Here is a 19,754-nt window from a genome sequence, read left to right as displayed (position 1 = left end):
TTAAGTACCCATGATGTGGTGTACCACTCCTCTTAACCCAATATTCAAAGGTTTTTCTTTTGGGTTGCATATCCCAATATTCAAGATTATGTGCCCAACTTTTTGATTGCTTCAGACAAATTGTCTGTGGGTTTTTTTTTATTTATTTCTTTTGCCCTCTTTGATAGAATGTGCATAGGAATTTTAAGGAATGGAATTAACAAATTCCAAGAACTCCCCCCTAAAGACTCCACCAGTAAAGTTGCAATGTTTTATGTCTACTTTTGGCTTGTTCCACAATCTCCTTGTCTCATTGTCCTTAGAGTCCTAACATCTTAAAAGGAAGAAATAAAACAAAGTACCAAGTGGATGGTCTCTTCTCACTTGCCTTTGGAAAAGAATCCAAATGCAGATTTTGGAGGCACTTGCCTTGTGAGGCTTTCCTTGCAATCCCCACTATCCCCCACTAAGCAACAAGAAAAGGTGTTGTTTTGTTTTGTTATGACATGCTTGGATTAACAGTTTTCTTGAGAATAGCCCCAAACTATGGCCAGCTTTTATTCCCTTCCACTTTATGTCCAGACAAAGCTCTACCTAGTGAGAGAAAGAGAGAGAACAAACAATTTTTTGGAACAGACAGAGAGAGGAGGGGGGGCTCTGGATTTCAGAAATTCCATATTCCTCTGATCCTAACAAAAGACAACAAAACAATGACGACAAACACAACCTCGTGCTTTGTCGCCAACGCAGCCATGGAAAAGTTCATCAAGACAATAGCTTTTAACCCAATTGGCTCGCTCTGCAATAAAACCCTAGACACCCACATAGCTCTTAATGGACCTCCGGACCAAGAGCTAGACGGATGAGGTGTACTGCGTTATCAAGTTCAGAAATTTTCTTGGAGTCTTTTCTGGGTTTGTGACTCATCAAAATTCCCAGCTCAGTAACATATATCTGCTGCTCTGCTGGAGCACTGATTCAAGAAGCAAGCATCCACAACATTTTATCTGGTAATTCTTTAGATCCTGCTCATTTCTTTGAGTAAGGCTTGGGGTTGAATCTTTTTGGAAAAAGAAAATAGCATAGCATGTGCTTGAATTTTCTTAAGTAAATGATGTGGTTCATTTTTTTGGGAATGAAAGTAATTACTTTCTTGATCTTGGAAAGCTCAAACTACTTGATGAACCAAGAGATTACAGTCAGTGACTAGATTGAGCAACAAATGGTGTGAATTCTTCAGGTCTTTGTGAGAAACCGGACAGCTGCAGTAGAAGAGACTTCTGCCAAAATCTGTTTTAGCTGCTGTGTTCTTTATTGGCAATTAAATGAGGAAGTGTTTCATTGAGGAATCAATTTGTATGTAACTCTAACCGTCTCAGTGTAAGAGGTTGGAAGTTGATGAAGTTAGATGACTACCTTTTATTAATATGTTCTATCAGTGGTGAGATGCTCGACTTCATTTGGTAGGTCGTTTAATGTTGTTCATTACTGGATTTTTTTTTTTTTTTTCATTACTGGAGTTTACTATGACTGTTTTGCCTTTCTAGGTTGAGCTTCTCACTGAAATTGGGTTCTGCAATGAGGAGTCCTGCTTGCATTTGTTCTCATGTCCTTCCATCTTTTTCCAAAATAAAGGAACTTTGGTGTGACTGCTTGACATTGAGATTGACTTTTCTTGCACGATCTGATTTCATTGTAGTGGTGCAGGTGAGGTCGTAATCCCTGGTTTTCCCATCATCAATGGCGGGTATGGTTCACGACGAGGGATCATCACCCGTAACGCCATCTCCCCTTCAGATGTTTTCGTTGATGTCACTTTCTCCTGGCATAGGATCACCATACCCATTGCTCAGGGAAGTTAATCCTGAAGACAGGGGTTTGTGGTTAATCCGTTATCTTACTGGCTGTGCTAACCATGTCGCTGCTGGTAGTGTAGAGAATGCTAATCTTTGCCTCGAGCAAATCTCCCATCTTGCTTCTCCTGATGGAGATACAATGCAGCGAATCGCTGCTTACTTCACTGAAGCACTTGCTGACCGGATACTGAAAGGTTGGCCAGGCCTTCATAAAGCCCTTAATTCGACAAAAATATCCCCAGTGTCTGAGGAAATTCTTGTCAAACGATTATTTTTTGAGCTTTGCCCCTTCTTGAAGCTCGCATATGTAATCACTAATCAGGCCATACTAGAAGCAATGGATGGGGAGAAGATGGTTCACATTATCGACCTCAACTCATTTGAGCCTGCTCAGTGGATCAATCTTCTTCAGTCACTAAGTGCTAGGCCAGAAGGCCCGCCTCACTTGAGAATTACGGGTATTAATGAACAGAAAGAGGTTTTAGATCAAATGGCTTTTCGATTGAATGAAGAAGCTGAAAAATTAGATATCCCATTTCAGTTCATTCCTATCGTCTGCAAGCTGGAGAATCTCGATCTAGAAAGTTTGCGCGTCAAGACTGGTGAAGCACTTGCAATAAGCTCTGTACTCCAGCTGCATACTGTCTTGGCTGCTGATGATGAGACGCAGCGAAGGACCTCACCTTCTGCATCCAACAGTTCAAATTCTAATCATCAACAGAGAGTGTTGCTTATGAAGCAGCGCACTCTAGGAGAGTGGCTTGAGAAAGATGTGGTCCATTTATATTGCGCTAGTCCTGACTCAGCTTCGGCATCTTCGCCATTGTCTTGTAACCTATCACCGAAGATGGGGAGCTTTTTGACTTCTCTTTGGGGATTGTCTCCTAAGCTAATGGTGATTACAGAGCAAGAATCAAACCATAATGGGTGTACCTTAATGGAGAGATATCTGGAAGCATTGCATTTCTATTGTGCCCTGTTTGATTGTCTGGAGTCTACTGTTCCGAGGGCATCGGTAGAGCGACAAAAGGTTGAGAAGATGCTGTTCGGAGAGGAAATTAAGAATATCATTGCTTGCGAGGGCATTCAGAGGAAGGAGAGACATGAGAAGCTTGAAAAGTGGATTTTGAGGCTTGAGCTAGCTGGGTTTGGAAAGGTGTCCTTGAGTTACAATGGATTGATGCAAGCAGGGATGTTGCTGCAGAGCTATGGTTATGACGGGTACAACCTAAAAGAAGAGAATGGGTGCTTCTTTTTATGTTGGCATGACAGACCCCTGTTTTCAGTTTCAGCCTGGAGATTTAGGAGGTAGAAAATAATATTGTGGATCGTGTGGGAGTTGTGTTATTCTCTTTTCTTCTATTTTCCAATTTTCTTTCATGTTTTGTATAAAGAAACTGAAGCTCTTCTTTCTCAGCACGTGCATAGTGAGCTGACGGAGAGATTCCAATTTACTCACCTCTCTGCCGTAACTGCTTTAAATTATTTTTGCCCCTTTTGATGGTATCTTTAACTTTTTTTGCCCCTTGGTTGCGTCTAGCCAAATATTCATTTCGACTTAGTCACTCGACTTTCTTCCTCTCTATTTCTTTGGAATCTACTTAGTTGTCTAATGTTGGCATGACAATATATACTGAATCCTGTGCCCATCCTTCTCCTTCCTCCCTACTTGTCAAGTGGACCTTTTCTTGGTAAATTGTGGTGTTAGATCATATCTGCAGCTTGTTTTCTAATGTGCTAGGACATGGTGTTATTTCTCTGGTTAAGAAACAGACATGATGTTATTTCCTGAAGAGTGCTATCTGCATTCTCATTGTTGCATACTCACTATGGGAGGAAACTTCATGATCACATGAATTAGCGTTTTTATCTGGAAGTTGCTAAGCACACTCTCAGACGATTTATTATTGATCAGTCCTAAGCCACCATGTCTTCCAGCTTACATAACTTGTGTCCTGGGATGTCATAGACAAATGAACATAAGTTCGCTTTTTTTTCTTCCCAGTATGAAGGTCTGGACTGTTATGTGATGATATTTTATTGGCTCAGAAAATGATTGAGAAATATGAGAAGTGCGATGAAGAAGAGTAGAAATGACAGCTTTGGAGTGGGAAGTGGATAACATGGGGAATTTCATGTCTTTCGAGTGATTTATTCTGTTTCTTTTTTTTTGGTTGAGAGAGTGATTCATTCCGTTGAACTGCTGCCATTTCATTAGTTTTGGCGGAGGATATCGTGTACTCCCTATTCAAAGTGATCTCTTATTCGATAAATGAGTACGAAGGTCTTACTGTCACCATTCTTTTTGCCAATATTGTGGCACCACTCCTCTACTTAGACAAAGTTATGACTTGCAAAAATGAAAGTAATGACATGACTTTTTTGTCCTTAATACAAAAAACAATGAGCATTATTCTTATTTCGAGAGTGACATATTCATCCTATCGATGTATCGGATCAATCTGGCTACTCCTGACTCCATCATCTAATCTCTGTTCTCACGTTTCAATTGTATTTCTGTTCAAGCAGCGAGCGCCACGGATAGGAGTTCGTTCCATGTATCTGGAAGTCCTGCAATACACCAGTGTGTGCAGTCCATAACCTTGAGACCACTGTAAATGCTAGGATGTGCATCTTTCCTCAGCTGAGAAAGAGTGGTAATATCTAGCAAATGAGCAGGCTTTCTGATGCTACTTATCACTTCTTTCACCACATATGCTGCAGCTGGCAACCCGGGTGGGTATGTTGATCCAGTCATCGGTAGCTTCTCCTTCGAGCAGTCCTTCACTCCTGGCTCTTGCCAATCTGTCCCGCTAAACTCATCAAATTGTCGAAGCAATCAGTACCTTTTGACTCATTGTTCTGCTGAAGTTGGATTGAAAAGAAAAGTACTTACTTGTAGTGAGAGGGCGAAATTCCTTGAAAGATGACTCTAGTTTTAATCGTGTCTACATCTGAGTCCACCCACTTCGCCCATGTCATCAATGCTTTGCGAAATGCAACCATCCGATCCATGTCTTTGTATGTGCTATTACCTTCTTGTATGTAATCCCATCTGCAGGTGACCAAAAAAAGGAGGTCTGTTTATGCATCTTTCAACCAGTTGATGACAACACAACTTCTGTAGAAAATACAACGTACTGCTGCTTATCTCCTCTCCGGTTCCACCATTGCCAAGTATTGAAGATCAACACATCCATGTCCTTCCATATACCGCCGCTCTTAAGCGAATCTAGCTTCAAGACTCTACCAATGCTTTCCACTTCAATGTCAACCAGGTATAGAGAGTGAAATAGCATTACGGATACTCCATAATCCTGCACGATGGCGTAATCATAAGATCTACAAACTCCTCATTCACTTCTTACTTGTTGCATGTTGTCCATTATTATGCTAATCATCCAGACATTTTGATCTAACTCTTTGAGGAAGTAAAATTTTTTCACTCACCTGGAATGTGACTTTAGAAATCGAGCCCTCCGTCTCCTGCAAGATGCTCGAATTCGGCACGCCAGCATGAAGCAAGCATATTAAAGATTGCCAGTTGTTGAGGCTTAAGGAGTCTCCAATGTACATAATCTTCTTGCCCTGAAACCTTCTTAGGAAACCTTGAGCATCAAATCTGCAGCATCATTTAGAAACATGTAATTCATTGGCAGCAGTTGGATGCATACGTTATGAAAATTCTGTGCGAGTATCCACTCATGTCTCTTTAAAATTGTCTCCATATGTCACGAGGTTTGTAAGTTATCGTGATGAACAAAGGCACAAAATTTACCAAAAGGCAGTTCCAACTTACTTCTGACAATTATTGCCCAACTAACATGAATCGAAAAAAAAAAAATCAATGCCGGTAGAGGAAAGGAACCAAGTGGTTCGCAACTTTGAGGAGGCTCTTTTTCCTTCTCTTGCAGAAACCACTTTTACCAAACACCAGCGTTTTTTTTTGGCTAAATCTACCAAACACCAGCGTTAGGTCTCAAAAAGAACTCAATACTTTTTTGACTCCTGTGCACTCCTAAAGCCCAACTGCTCAAATAAAAAGTTTTCACGGACTGGCAAAATCTTGATTAAATATTGTCGTTCAAGAAAAGGTGAGTTTTCCAAAGCTCCCCATCTTTTCGTGAGCAAGAAGACTTGAGACACAGCAAGATTAACACGCGCTAGCCTATGAACATTCTGAATAATGATATGAACATGACGACAACATGGGACGAATGACGCACAGACATGCCCGCGTGCAAACAAAGAGAGAGAGAGAGATGTACCTAGGCAAGTCACAGTCTTTGGGCTGCCATCTGTAGTTAAGGTAGAGCCGATCGGGTCGGCCGTACTTGAAGCAGTCGAACTCCTTGCGAATGAAAGGACAGGCCGAGGGGTCATACAGAGGGTAAGAAGTGTCATACACCCAACGCCCTTTATACATGTCACACTTCTCTTGCTCTTGTTTCTTCCCCTTCCCTCCATTTGCACTCTCACTCTGTAGTAGTCCTGCTTCTGCAGAACTAATACACGAGTCAAGTGTCCCAGACATGGCAACCAAGATACCCAAGACAATTCTCTGACACCCTGTAGCCATCTCCGTCTCACCACTGAATCTTCACTCCACTCTTCACTCAGAGAGAGAGAGAGAGAGAGAGAGAGAGAGAGAGAGAGACAGAGAGAGAGAGTTTTTAAAGTCAATGTACGTGCATTGCATACAGAAGACGAGGAGGTTCGATTGGAGGTTGGTGGTAACTTAATAGGCTTGAGCCAATGAGGGATTGTGTGATAAATTGGATTAACAAAAGAAGATAAATTGCCAAAAAATAAGCCTTTTGGCTTGATCCGCTGGTAAATTGTGTGATAAATTGGAGGTAACAAAAGTAGATAAGTTGGCAATGGAGTTGCCTTTATTGGGCTGGATGCAGAAATTTAGATAACTGCCTAATTGGGTCACCGAGCACATCCAGAGAAACTACCTTTCCGGGTCACGGTGACAGAAAATATTTGGTCTTTGTTGTCTTTCCTTTCCTGGAAAAAAGAAAAATCACGGAAAGACTTCAGTACAGAGATGTGGGCACGAGCGACCCAGATCACGGAAACACACAATGAGCAAGAGCATGAGGTAGGCAGTACCCAAATTGATTAGTTATGGATCCATGTTGTGCGTTTGCAAATCTGGGGGTCTTCACATGCAAAACACATGACAAACAACTCATACGAGGAAAAGGAACCACCCCAGAAAGTTCATATTGGATTCCATATTGCGTCAGGCATGTCATGTCATGTGAGAGTGAGAGGGAAAGGGAGAGAGAGAGAGAGATTAGTTTTGGAATGCTTGTTTTTGCGGCGAGAGAACGGAAAGTAGCTTGGATTTGTCTTGCATGGAACTTGCAGACACGAGAAGGGACATGGTGGAATCTCTGGAATCACTGTGAGACAAAGGAGCACCTATTATTGTTTTTTGTTTTGGCATTTTCTCTTTCTTTGATAGTTTCATCCATCTAATTGCCAAAGTGCTCAAGCCCCGCTTCAGCTCTGATGATTGTAGTGAGAAAGGGATGTGATCATTCATGTGCAACCACTGATTGATGAAGAAGCAAAATGGTTTGAAATGGAATCATGCTGTGGAGTCAAGATGATGATGAAGACATTAATGTTATGATAAGATGAAGACAACCAAGCAGCCGCTGAAAAAGAAAAGCAAAACAATTGGCAGTAGAAAGATCCAGATGGAGTCCAAAATTTGGGTTAACACGTGACATAGATTTTGTATCCAACGATGACAGAAAGGGCAAAAAAGGAAGCTTGTAACTATTGGGTGTCGGTGTATATGAAGGTTAATCTTCATATTAACTCTAAATTTCGACCAAAAAAAAATATTAACTCTAAAAACATTTCAATTTCAAATTTTTTCTGGGGCATTTCAATACAATAATGTTTAAGCAATTAGCAAAAAGTGATAATTTGAAGAAGTCAACACAATTTCATATCATCTAATAAACAAATCCGATTTTTCTAAAAAAGAATCAAAAGATAATGCTCGCTTTTTTCCTTAAATTTTTTGTGCCCACATAAATTTTGTTAGTATATTAAAGAAAAGTTGCTATTGCTCTCTTTCTTTAGAATTCTTCCCATGGTGCAGATGCATTTATTAGCTGCGAAATTTCTAGGACTGCATCTGCATTGCATCTATATTTCTTGACTGAGGTTGATAACTCAACCACTCATCTCAATTGAACTAATTAAATTAACCAATCGCAATATAAAATAGTGAAATCCTTACTTGATACCCTAAAAGAAATCGATGGTCAGTCCCAACATAATCTTTTAATCAGGGTAATGAGAAAATAATCAATCAAGAATTCCCTAATGTCATCCATGGAAAGCAGGCCTTTTCCTTCATTATCTCCATTGGTACACGAACACGAGGCAAGAAATTGGTTAACACTGTAAATAAAACAAATAGAGACAAGACAAGGTTTGGCAGCCATTAGGACTGAGCAACCGGACCATCGGCCCAAACCGGCCTTACCCTTCGTAACGGGACTGGTCTAGTTCCCGGTTTTATACCCTAAACCGGCCGGTTTTACCAAGAAATGTGAAACCGAACCGATTTTGAATCGGTTTACCCTTAATCTAAGTTCTTTTACACTTTTTTAAAATAGGATATATTTGAATATGTTTGACATATTATCCTCAACCAGAAAAAATTATATTCATGTTTAACAAGTGCGTATTGTGCATATAATAAAACGAAACAAAAACAAAAGAAAAAAAAAAAGAGGCTCGGGCCAGTTCTCTGGTTGACCTTAGAACCGGCTCGGTTAACAGAGTTGGTATTCGGTTTTAGGTCCGTAATTCACCCATCTGATCACCTCTGCTGCTATGGCTTGCTGATCAGTAGTGTTGCTGTATGGACAGGTGGCAGCAGCCCTTGAAACCCTCTCCCGTCACCCACCTGTCACAACATGAAACACTTTGTTCGTTCTCATCAAAAACTCACTATACTGAGCATTCTCGGAACAACGAATGCTAGAAGGAAGAGCAAAAATCTTAAACGACCGAGCGATGCACGACACCTCGTCCGACCATTGAGACTTTCGGAAAAACAACCATGAGACGGCATTGAATTGGTCCTTCGCATCAATTTTTCTCCTCTTGGAAATCATTTTTCAGGGCTCCTCAGATTACCGTGGCGACAAGTCATCCTATAGAAGAGGTGAACGGTATTTCTCTTCCTCTTTCTGTTTTTGTTTGGATTGATCTCTTCTTCCATATAGATGAAATGCATCTGCTGTTGTCCCTATCTTCACACAATTGTTTGATGATATGCTGCTACGAGCTGCATATAAAATTTGTGGGCGATTCCGAACTTCGCAAAAATCTAATCTTGAATTGATTTTGGAGTCTTAATATTTTTGGAAGTCAATTAAATGACATGCAATAAAAATTCCAAATGCATTTAGGACTCACTTTTAATCCATAACCCTCACTCTATCCTCTCTCTCTACCTCGAATCTTGCTACCCCTCTCCGTTGCCGCCGCCGCTGCCATGAGACTCCGTTTCCGATCGGACAATCGTCACCTAGCAAGGCTGCACTCATGACTCTAGTCTCTCCTTGGATGATCATAGCTGCTAATTTCAAGCTCGTTTCCCTTAATTTGGGCATTTTCAGTTGCGATGCTGAACACCCATTGAATGTCGGATTTGGTCGTGGGCGATTCCCTTTATAAGAACTTCGAAAAAATCTAGTCTTGGAGTCTCAATATCTTTGGAAGTCAATTACATGACCTGTTATGGAATAAAAATTCCATATAAATTGTTATCGTGATCGTCTCAAGTCAACTTGTCGCTCACAAGAAACTTTGAATTTGTATTGTTCTTGTGAGAATGAGATGTATAAATGATGGGGAGGAGATCTCTTTATAAACAAGTACAGAACTAACCGTATTTGTAGATCTCTCCTCGATTTAACGGTAAAGATTGCATCTCCCCAACTACTAGCTATGCGCATTTATAACAAAAGACTCTAGAATAATGTACAATTACAATATCGTCCATCCTCATGAACATTATAGAGAATACTGGAGAGGGTCGCCCATTTCTCTCGGATAGTTCACGGTCCTTAGGACCATGACACTTTGTCTGTGTTGACATGCATTTAGGACTCATCACAGAGACTTTTAATCCATAAGGTTACGCTTGGTAGTCAGGATAAAATTTAGGATATAATAAATTTTATTTTATCATATGTTTGGTACCTGTTCATGACAGAATAAAGTCGAATATATAAAGAATATAAGCCGAATAAAATTATTACATGGGAAGGTGGGATAAAGGTGGATAGGATTTCAAAGTTATTTTTCTCGAATAACAAACTCGTTAAATTAATAAAATTAAAATAATACTTTAATTTTAATATAAAAATTCAGAATAACAATAATTTCGTTTTTATTTATATATGCAAATTTCTATCTATCTTATGATATAAATTTCATATATATAAATAAAAATAAATTTATTATTTATATTTATTACATATTTTAGTATATTATTATAGTTTATCATTTGATAAAATTTTATTAGAGAATGATGGAAAGGGAAAAAAGAAATAAAAAAGAGAAAAGAATTAAACAAGAGAGAAAAATAATTAAAAAAACAAGCAAATAAAAATGAAGTAGGTAAAAGTATCGTGAAAGATTTTTATCATCTCTGTTTGTCTAATCTTTGGATTCATTTATACTGGTATGACATCATGGCAAATAATAAATATGGCGAGATGTAAAAATATTTAGATTTGGTACTTAATAAATCACTTGGATTATAGTGGATTATAGTGTTTTTGACTCCTTCCACCTCCTCTTCTCTCTCCCTCCGTAGAGGACAGAAGCAGCACCACACCACTCTCTAACTCTTAACGCTGCTCGTCACTCTCTCTCTAACCCCCTCGAATCTCGCCGCCCCTCTCCGCTTCTTCCGCCCTTCGCCACCGATCCTCTCCCGGTTCCACTCGTCCCCGCCGTCGCCGCCAGATTCCGTCCCCGATCGGACAATCGTCACTCGAAGGTACATCTCGTGAAGTACTTTGAAGGAGGCTGGACCTCAATACCATCTTGTAATCTCTTAGTTTCTATATAATTTTGGCTTACAAAGTTTGAACCTTTTCCTTTTTGGTTGTGCGATTCTTGATCTTGAACGGTATATGCTCGATTGTCCTGTTAGGTGGCTGCGCTGATTAGTCACAACCTGATTGATGATATTCTCATGAGAGCGAATCGGGATGAGGGCTCGCATATGGTTTTGAATTTTATTGCGTCCCGTGAAGTTCCTAGCAAGTGATTCTTGTTTTGACTTGTAGATAACTCTGTGCCTTAGCGAGCGGCTGGGTAAGTTAGCATTTTGAGTTGATCATTATAAGAGGTTGCGGCTTGCGAGTGGTTAAAAATTGTGAACAGAAATTGAGTAACTCAAGATCTTCTGGAGTTTAGAGCATTTGAAGCTCCTCAAACTGAACTTTGTGTTTTGTGAAGGCAGAGTAAAAAACAAAAAAAAAAAAAACGAACACTAAGCAAAGATCAGCAAGGAACCTGGGTGGGTACATTCCAGCCCCAGGCCCAGGGAAAAGGTCGTTGCCACCAAGAAGATAAACGGGAGGACATACAACTCTGTTCGCAAAAAAAGAAGAAGAAAAAAGCATTCAATGCAAGAAGCAACAATAGAACAGTAACTTTTTTGCTTTCAGGAAAAAAATATAATACGACATATCAAAATAAGTGAGAAGATATGCTTATAGAAAAACAATTTTGATAGAATCTACTAATATAATCGTAAGTGGCAAATATGTCCAATATGAACCAAACAAAAAGTCTCATAGACAAAGAGGATTATACTGCTCTAAGCTGGCTCTCCAACTACTACTTCACACCACAGAACCAATTCATGAATATCATATTTAAACATGCAATACTCTCACCTTCCACACATCACAGAACAGAATTTATATTGATCCTTAGATTATTGTTATCCACAGGATAGAGAGCTCCTTCCACATTTAGTTATATCAATAAGAGACTGATGCAATATCATTCTATGTTACTTGCTTTTTCTACATCTGTCCTGTTCTCTTATCCTAGTTATATCCTATTGTAGCGTCATCAAATTTGCCAGAATTGCCATATCACAATGTAGGCATTTCGCACCCCCTTATTGTGTTTCTTAGGTGACAGGAGTTATGGAGAAGATAATTATTATAAAGAGTCTCATATAGCAAAACGAATTAGACTTGCTGTAATTCAAAACAGCGACTCCAAGGGGACATTGTTATATACTTCAGTGTGCAACATTCTAGATGCAATATATTTTCAAAATAGGACAACCTTAGGAACTTGTCAACATTAGCAGTTCAGCTTTCACGTCTCTTATCATCAGAAAACATTCTTCTCCGATACTTGACTGACAACGAACTTGGCGCATGTTAGAAGATTCTTATAAGCAAATGTTATTTTCAAGTGAATGGTTGGTTGATCGGACTTTCTCTTATCAATTGTTCTTTATAAGTATTTCAATTTATAGGTTTTTTACGTTCTTTATTTTATTGACTAATTTTTTTATTGTTTAATTTACTTTTTTAATTTGATGTGACGTTTTTATCCAAGTAACATATAAAAGTGGATTAAATGGGTGGGTATGGGTTTTCCTAGACTTAAATATTTATGTGTTTTGGTAATATGGGTCGGGTACAGGTTGGGTATGGGCTATTAAATGTACATTACACGGAAATGGGTCAATATGGGTCGGACCATTTTTGACCTGACCGGACCCACCAATTTGACAGCCCTACTAATTAGCAAGCAGCACAAAAGGGTATTGTGACAGACTAACACCCATGGTGACAATGCTCATAAAAAAAAAAATAAGGCCTAATTCTTTAAAAACCCCCAACTTTAGGTCCAATCCTAAGTTGATAATTTTGAAGAAATCAGTGATTTTTGAAGGTGGGGCAGATTTAGGACTAAAATGAAAGTTTTATATTCTCTTTAGACAAGATTGGGGTAGAATTGGGATTGGAGCTTAAGTTGGGGGGCTTAGGGAATTAAGCCAAAAAAGAAAAGGGGTAATTGCTTAAATCCTCCCCGAACTTTGGCACCTTCGTTCAATAGCTCTTGAACTGTAATAAGTTACAGATTACCCTCCCTCATACTTTGGCACTGTAGCACAATGGCCTCTGAACTTTGAAAAGTTTCAGATTTGGCCTTTGAACCTTGAGTTTTGTTGAAGTTGCTAGTTGTTCCATCTGCATAGCGTTAAGTGATACCTAAAAATGGATAACTCATTTTATTGACTGAAACATAACACGTGTTAAATTTCTTAACTTCATCAACCATGCATTTCCTCCTCTATATATTTTTTTAATTTTCTTAACCATGTATTAGAGGTTTTTTCTGTCAAAAATATGAATAGGTCCATCTTAAGGTAATGTTTAATTGCTATCCAGATAGAAAAACTAGCCACTGCAACACAATCAAATTTCAAGGAGTAATCTATAACTTTTCAAAGTTTGGAGGTCATTGTGCAATGGTGCCAAAGTTGAGGGTGATAATCTGAAATTTTTCAAAATTCGGGGCTATAGTGCAATGGTGCCAAAGCAAGGGGATTTGGAGCAATTATCGAAAAAAGAAGAAGTAGGAAAGGTTATTCGGAAGAAGCTAAAAAATGGCGGAATCCCTAATCTCCTTTAATTTCCCCCAACTGAACTGATTAAAACCACTCTCTCTCTCTCTCTCTCTCTCTCTGTCTGGTGTCTTCTTCCTCTTCTTCTCTTCTCCTCCTTCTTGAATGTTCAAAAAGTGTCCTCCTTGAACTGATTTCTGATGGGCAAGTCATGAATTTTTCTGGAATTACTTGGTTTGTGCTTGAGGTTATTTATATTGGAATCCTGGTATTATCCTCATCATTTGATTCAGTCTTTGGTTTTCTGCTGTTATTCATTGGCTTTACACCTCGCTCGAATTTGGGCAGCATCTTGCGCAAAATACTGGAAAAATATGGCATTCATTATCTAATTAACTCATAATTCGTGTTTGCCAATTAGAAATCCATTAGCCTTTCTTTACAATTCAGCATGGTCAGTGGATGATGAGTTTGGAAGTTTTGAATAATTAGTCACACTTTTGCTTTTTAGCTACTGTAATATTTGTGTTAGCCATTTAGAAATTTTTCTATTTTCTTGTATGATCAGAGAATTGAATAAAATGATTGCTTTTTCTTCTGTAGATGGAGCATAACATTGCTGAAGAGCTCTATTCTGAGAGTTTGCGATTCTCGCAACTAGAATTAAGTTCTAGTTCCGCTGCCCTTAATGACCACCAATTTCCTGGTAAGAGTTGTTTTTAACTGCTATTCAGTTTGGCATCAATATATGTTTACATTACCTTCATGAGTTTATTTCTAATTTCTTAGAAGTATCACTTCCCTTTATAGGCATTTTGTCTGGAGCGAGACTTGGAAGATCGATCTTTAGAAGTATGAGTCTTTTATGTTTTGCTTCAGGCATTGATGAGACCGATTTGGACAAAGATGGATTGGCATGGGATGATTCGGATGAGGTATTCGGTGAATCATCTGATTTGGACAGAGAGTGGCAAAGGAGGCATGATCAATTTTACACAGTAATATGGAAATTTGAATTGTAGGTTTTTGGGTTTCTCTTTCTTGGATAAGACTAATCTTTATCTGTCGAATGCTAGATCGGATATCGTGATGGAGTAATAGCCGGAAAAGAGGCTTCTGCACAAGAGGGATTCAATCTTGGTTTTAAGCAATCGGTGCCCATCGGATACAACTGGGGTCTTGTTAGAGGTGCCACCAGGTAAAAGAAACAGTTAAGAAAATTAATGATGACATGTTTTTAGATTACATTGAGATTTGTCTTGACGAACTAAATTCTGGGAGATTGATCACTGACGTGTGAAATTTTTGTCTTGACCATCTGCAACTCCTATTAAGTGCATTCGCTTGCCTTCCTGATGAGTTGAAAGATAGGCTAGTGGAAGATCAAGGACACAGAGACAAGTTCCAAGACTTGTACAAGTCTGTTAATTCTCTCTCTACACCAGATGCTCTCAAATTATTTAGTGATGAAATCCTGTCCGACAAAACAACACAAGAAAGTAAAGCGGCAGAAGCTAGTGGCCTTACTGTGGGTTCACAGGTGAAAAGTTCGGAATCTAGTCGTTTGGGAAGTTATTTTGCAGAACTAAGATCACTCCTTATCGAGTGTCCTGCAATTGAAGTTAGATTAGATATGTCTCCCTAGCCTGTTGGGGATAGCTTTCTCAGTGGTGTGTTATTTTTGTACCTTTACGAGGATTTATTTTATAGGTAACTAGGAAAATTGTTTATATTACCAGCAATTACACTGTAAATTTATGTTAGTTGTTGACTGTTGACGGCCTACGTGCCATTGTGTAAGAATTTTTGCTTTACATTCCTTCCAAGACAAACAACTAGTTGGCAGAAGATAAAAGTTCGCGAGCTTTTATTACATGATATTATGGTGGTGTTCCGCCTCTTATTAGTAATGGATATACACAAACTTCTTCCATCTTGAAGAAGGCTAAAGAACTGCTCTAAGGTAACAGTAATAGTATGCATGCCCTTGCATAGGCTCGGTATTGATTGCTAGGTGATGAGAACACCTCATGTAGCGCTGAACTCTCTGAGTTGCTTGTATGGTTGATGATGGGCTAATTCTGGTCGTTGATTTCTAGAACATTTTGTGACATTACCCTCTAAAGATCTTGTATGAAGTTAAATAGGTTTATGTATTTCCTATTTTGATAGGGAGTATAGCTAACAAGATACAATTTTTCAACTCAAGTGTTTCCTGTTAGTGCACGAAGTCCTTGTGGGGGTGTTCAGAACCTAGGTTTTCATAACTGTAAGCGAATGCCAAACAACTGCCAGACCAATTTAGAGCATAACCATGATCTTGCAATATGTTGTTTCAGACAAACATCAACTAGGATAAGTCACGGGAGTTTGGAGCTAAGTGCCCCTACAACTGAGGCTACATGGATATCCATTCAAAAGGAAATTCGAACGCCATATATTGCACTGGCAGTGCATATGTTTAAGCTTCACACTCAATAGTTTGTTTTTTTCTTACCAAAAAAAGCAATAGTTTGTGTTTTTTTTTTTTTTGCCATCAAGTAGATACTCGTAGTTTGCCTGCCTTCGGAGAAGTTCGATGTTCGTCCCATGATCCTTTCACCAAGCTGCCCGATCCGAAATGTAAGAGCTGAACAAGTTATGCTCTGCCAAGCTTGTGATGCCTGCCAGACCTCTCAATCTGCTTGAAATGCGCGCCGTTGCTTATAACCTGCAGCAGGAATTAGTGATAGAGATGAATTAGAAGGATATTTCTGAAAGTGGGAAAAAAGTGGAAGGAATACTAGGAGGTTTTTACCTTGCTTTAGGATCTTTTTCAGCTGCAAGTTTGAATGGGCCTTGCATGAGGTAAGCTTGCTGAAGTGCTTTGAAGATGGGTTTCATACTTCGAAGTTGGCATGACTTTCTCAAAAGCCTCGACCAGAAGTGCTACCTTCCTCTTCCTAGCAGGAGCTAGCTTTGTTACAGTTTGTCTGAGTGCATAGTCAAGCATCCATTCCTCTGAATTTTTCCTATCATCCATCATCTGATGCCTCAAATCTACTCGTTCAGCGTCTGGATCAGGAGGTAGTGGCAGATAGTTTGGTTCTTTTGGGTTAAAATCCCGTAGGTCCTCGGTCAGCTCACCGGATCTTTTACATCTGATCGTGCCCTTCAAATTCTTACAGGAATCAAAGGGCTCTTCGTCAGGATTGCACTTCAACCCGGAGTATATCCTCGTCAACTTCGTTTCAGTGGAACTGTCCTCTTCGAGGATTGAATCTGCTGAATCAGGCTCTGTAGTTTTCTCCCCTTCCGTTTCATCAGGTTCTCCACCAGAGTATTCCTCTTGGTAAGATCTTTTAGTTCTTGGATCTTCCTGCTCCTCAGCATCATCCACTGCAAGTGTTGGAGTGTCTTCATCAGCTTTGCAGGAATGTTCGGATGGCTGATCAGAAATCAGGATTGTAGCCACCGACTCAATTTCATAATTATCCTCTGTTTCTTTTATTCTCTCTCCGACATCATTGTGAGTGATTTCCTCATTTAGGCTGCTAAACTTGGTGGTAAGATCCGTATGAACTTGTGCCTCCTCATTTACGCAATCTCCATCTGTCAAACCTGGATGAGCATCAAACTTGGATGTTTCAGAAACATCGTTATTCTTCTCATCATATGGGGCACTGCCTATCATGTCCAAGCTGTTGGATTCATTGCCAACAGCATTCAAAAGCACATTGGCATTAACATTGTCAGCACCAGGAATGTTTTCTTCTTCAGCCTCTTCAAAGGATGCCTTTACTTCTGTGATGACCTCCTCTATTGAAGCTGGTCCACTTCCATTGGGGTTTTTCACTTCTTCAAATTCATCCTCTGGAGACGAATCGTCGCTATAGTCTAAGTAATCAAAGACATGGCTGGCTTCAGAACCCTGCGGCTCCTCATCCGCACCTTCAACTTCCATATCAAGAAGGCTTGGCATTTGGACCTCAAAGCTTGCATGCTTTCCTTCATTTGGTACTTGATTATTGGAAATTTCCTTCCAATTGCTGTCAATATTCTCACAAGCGACAGCAGCTATCTCATGCAAAGTAGGATCTTGTATTTCTGATATATACTCAAAATCTGAACAGGATAGATTATCCTCTTCTGTTGAGTAAATCTCTTCTCCATCAAGCACCGAATCAGCATACTCTCCCGCATCCCACTCCATACCCGAATCTTCTGAACAGGAGTCCAGGATTTCGACACTTTCTTTGCAAAAGCTCTCACCTTCCACCATTTTGTCACTCTCATCGTTATACCCTTCTAGGTTTTGCTTAAGATCATCTTCATGACGTGAGGATACACCAGATGGTCTCTCATCACAGTGCTCATCATCTGCACATTCTGCTTTTTCTTCATCTGCACTTACCCCAAAAGTCACGGTATCATCTTCTTTGCTTCCCCTGTCTAACTCAACCATTTCTTCCTTGATATCGACCCTTCCCATGGAGGAAGGGTCTTCATCTTCATTTTTAGCATAAATTTCCACGAAAAATTCCAGTCCAATTTTTTCCTCCTCGCTGGCTGGATTACTGTCAAGACTCTCATTGTTTGGGCTTAGAGGCACTACTTTTGCATCCTTTTGGGTCTTCATCAATCGCCTCCGTGCCGAAAGGAAGCACTTGAGAGGAGGTGATCGAGCATGGTGATGACCATTGAGAGAGCAATAAGTGTAGGGACAGACCTTCATCGCTGAAGTTCCCTCTGCTTCGGTCCCGCCAGGATTAAGCATGAGGTATTCAGGAAACTTGGAGTCCTTAAGAGCCGAAGAACAGGTAGCTCTCTGTGCATCCATGTCTGCACAGAGAACTACTTTGGAACACCTTTTGACTGATGACCTTGCAGGCTTAAAACTAGGGGTCTTCGTTAGAGTCCTAACGAGTTTCAAACTGGATGACCTTTTTGGGTTCTGCGGGGATGTATTATCAGACGAAGCAGGGCTCAGTTTTGAAGAACCGGAAGTTCTTCTATGCAGATTCTTAGTATCAGAACCAGTTTTAGTTGTCTGCGAAATTACCTGAGAACACTCCTTTCTTGCAACTGAACAGCTGGTGGACTTCATATAGTTAGGCACAGCACCCTTTAGCTGGACGGGAGACTGCTTCTGCGAAGTTGCTGCGGAAGTTGGAACGTCGCGGGGCGGCGGTCTTCCAGGTTGCGGTACTTCCTTCCCGAAGGGAGATGATCTCGAGCCGTCGAAGCTGGAGAGCTTCATCGATCTTGATCTCTTCATCTTCTTTTTCAGGTCGGTCCCTCTGGCTTTGCCATCGTGGTTCTGATGAGAAGAGGGTCTGAGGGTCGCCGATAGCTTCTCGGACTTTATTTGATCAGCTTGGATTCCAAGCTTATCAGCAACCTTTCTTTGGACCATCTTCAAAGGAAAAGAAAACCACTAGGACAAACATACCAGAGGGAATAAGAAAACGAGGTGGGTGTTCTTTACTACGGTACCAGGGAGGTGAAGCTTCCGAAAAGAAAGCCAAAGGTTAGTTTCCACATTGGAATTCCAGGAAACCAAACAAGGAAAAGATTCCTTGTTGGTGCGGTTAAGTTTAGGTGTTTGAGGTGGGTTGGCCTTTTTGTGTCTTATCTGTGAGCAATGTTTGGTGGGTTTGAATGAGGTTGAGATAATAGTCTGATGCTGACATGCACTAACATACATCCGGGTCTCTATGGGGACCCTTTCAACAAGGGCATCTTTTGGATTCAATTGCTTTTGGATATGTGCGTGTGCCCTGGGAAATCTGCAAAATCGCAATCACTCTGTTTCTTATTTATCAAGGGATCTTTTGTATCGGTGGGGTTCACCTTACAGAGGCCCCAGACTAATCCATGTCCTCATAATTACACGTATGCCCCCCTCCTTCACAAGACGAAGACTCTAGAGCGGTATGAACCTTGTGTCACGCATGAAATAGTTCTAGAGTACTCTTATGGTCCAGTATTATTTTTAAATGTTGCAGTTGGGTACGGGAATGGTGGTTTGAGATCCTTCATTTTCAGTAGGTACAGAGCTTATCTTGCCGATATCACATCAGATGCACTTGTTTCTCGAACATCAGTTCAACCACATAATAGATCATACTATGCACTAAAAATCTAATGATCTGACATATGAACAGAGGAAGATGAAAGATGCTTAGCCTTGATACTGTATGTTAAAAAGAGTCGGCAAAGCTTCCCTGTTTTTGATTTTTAATGTCAAACGTCACTGTTGACTGGGGATGCCGGAGGCGTAA

The 19,754-nt window shown here is 40.0% G+C and overlaps 4 protein-coding genes across 6 annotated transcripts; 2 read left to right on the top strand and 2 right to left on the bottom strand.

Annotated features, from left to right (window-relative positions):
- Positions 1-427: 427 nt before the first annotated feature.
- On the top strand, positions 428-3,400 carry LOC115684795 (scarecrow-like protein 3). Of its 2 annotated transcripts, none has more exons than XM_030609673.2 (2): positions 428-989; positions 1,679-3,400. In XM_030609673.2, exon 2 carries the CDS (start codon positions 1,720-1,722, stop codon positions 3,145-3,147), a length of 1,428 nt encoding a protein of 475 aa, XP_030465533.1. In that variant the 5' UTR covers positions 428-989; positions 1,679-1,719; the 3' UTR covers positions 3,148-3,400. The 2 variants fall into 2 exon arrangements, with proteins under 2 accessions (XP_030465533.1, XP_030465531.2); XM_030609671.2 differs by having other exon boundaries at positions 434-989; positions 1,687-3,400.
- Positions 3,401-4,073: 673 nt separating this feature from the next.
- On the bottom strand, positions 4,074-7,385 carry LOC115684796 (protein trichome birefringence-like 38). The gene is made up of 7 exons (XM_030609674.2): positions 6,954-7,385; positions 6,797-6,848; positions 6,104-6,445; positions 5,286-5,457; positions 4,977-5,152; positions 4,732-4,890; positions 4,074-4,648 (listed from the first exon to the last, which is right to left on the bottom strand). Exons 3-7 carry the CDS (start codon positions 6,412-6,414, stop codon positions 4,357-4,359), a joined length of 1,110 nt encoding a protein of 369 aa, XP_030465534.1. The 5' UTR covers positions 6,415-6,445; positions 6,797-6,848; positions 6,954-7,385; the 3' UTR covers positions 4,074-4,356.
- Positions 7,386-10,699: 3,314 nt separating this feature from the next.
- LOC115684798 (uncharacterized) lies at positions 10,700-15,258 on the top strand. 2 transcript variants are annotated; one of them, XM_030609676.2, is made up of 5 exons: positions 10,700-10,887; positions 14,095-14,197; positions 14,371-14,489; positions 14,568-14,689; positions 14,827-15,258. In XM_030609676.2, the coding sequence occupies exons 2-5, from the start codon at positions 14,095-14,097 to the stop codon at positions 15,134-15,136; spliced, it is 654 nt and encodes a 217-aa protein (XP_030465536.1). In that variant the 5' UTR covers positions 10,700-10,887; the 3' UTR covers positions 15,137-15,258. The 2 variants fall into 2 exon arrangements, with proteins under 2 accessions (XP_030465536.1, XP_056164151.1); XM_056308176.1 differs by having other exon boundaries at positions 10,700-10,936.
- Positions 15,259-15,791: 533 nt separating this feature from the next.
- Positions 15,792-19,124, bottom strand: LOC115684794 (calmodulin binding protein PICBP). The gene is made up of 2 exons (XM_030609669.2): positions 16,289-19,124; positions 15,792-16,201 (listed from the first exon to the last, which is right to left on the bottom strand). Exon 1 carries the CDS (start codon positions 18,884-18,886, stop codon positions 16,307-16,309), a length of 2,580 nt encoding a protein of 859 aa, XP_030465529.1. The 5' UTR covers positions 18,887-19,124; the 3' UTR covers positions 15,792-16,201; positions 16,289-16,306.
- Between the last annotated feature and the right edge of the window lie 630 nt (positions 19,125-19,754).

The sequence above is a fragment of the Syzygium oleosum genome, unplaced genomic scaffold (genome assembly GCF_021117445.2).
Source record: "Syzygium oleosum isolate NSW1041296 unplaced genomic scaffold, Sole_v2.1 Sole_v2.02, whole genome shotgun sequence".
Lineage (NCBI taxonomy): Eukaryota > Viridiplantae > Streptophyta > Magnoliopsida > Myrtales > Myrtaceae > Syzygium > Syzygium oleosum.
Note: the sequence above shows the minus strand (reverse complement) of the source record. Positions and strands in the feature narration are given on the sequence as shown.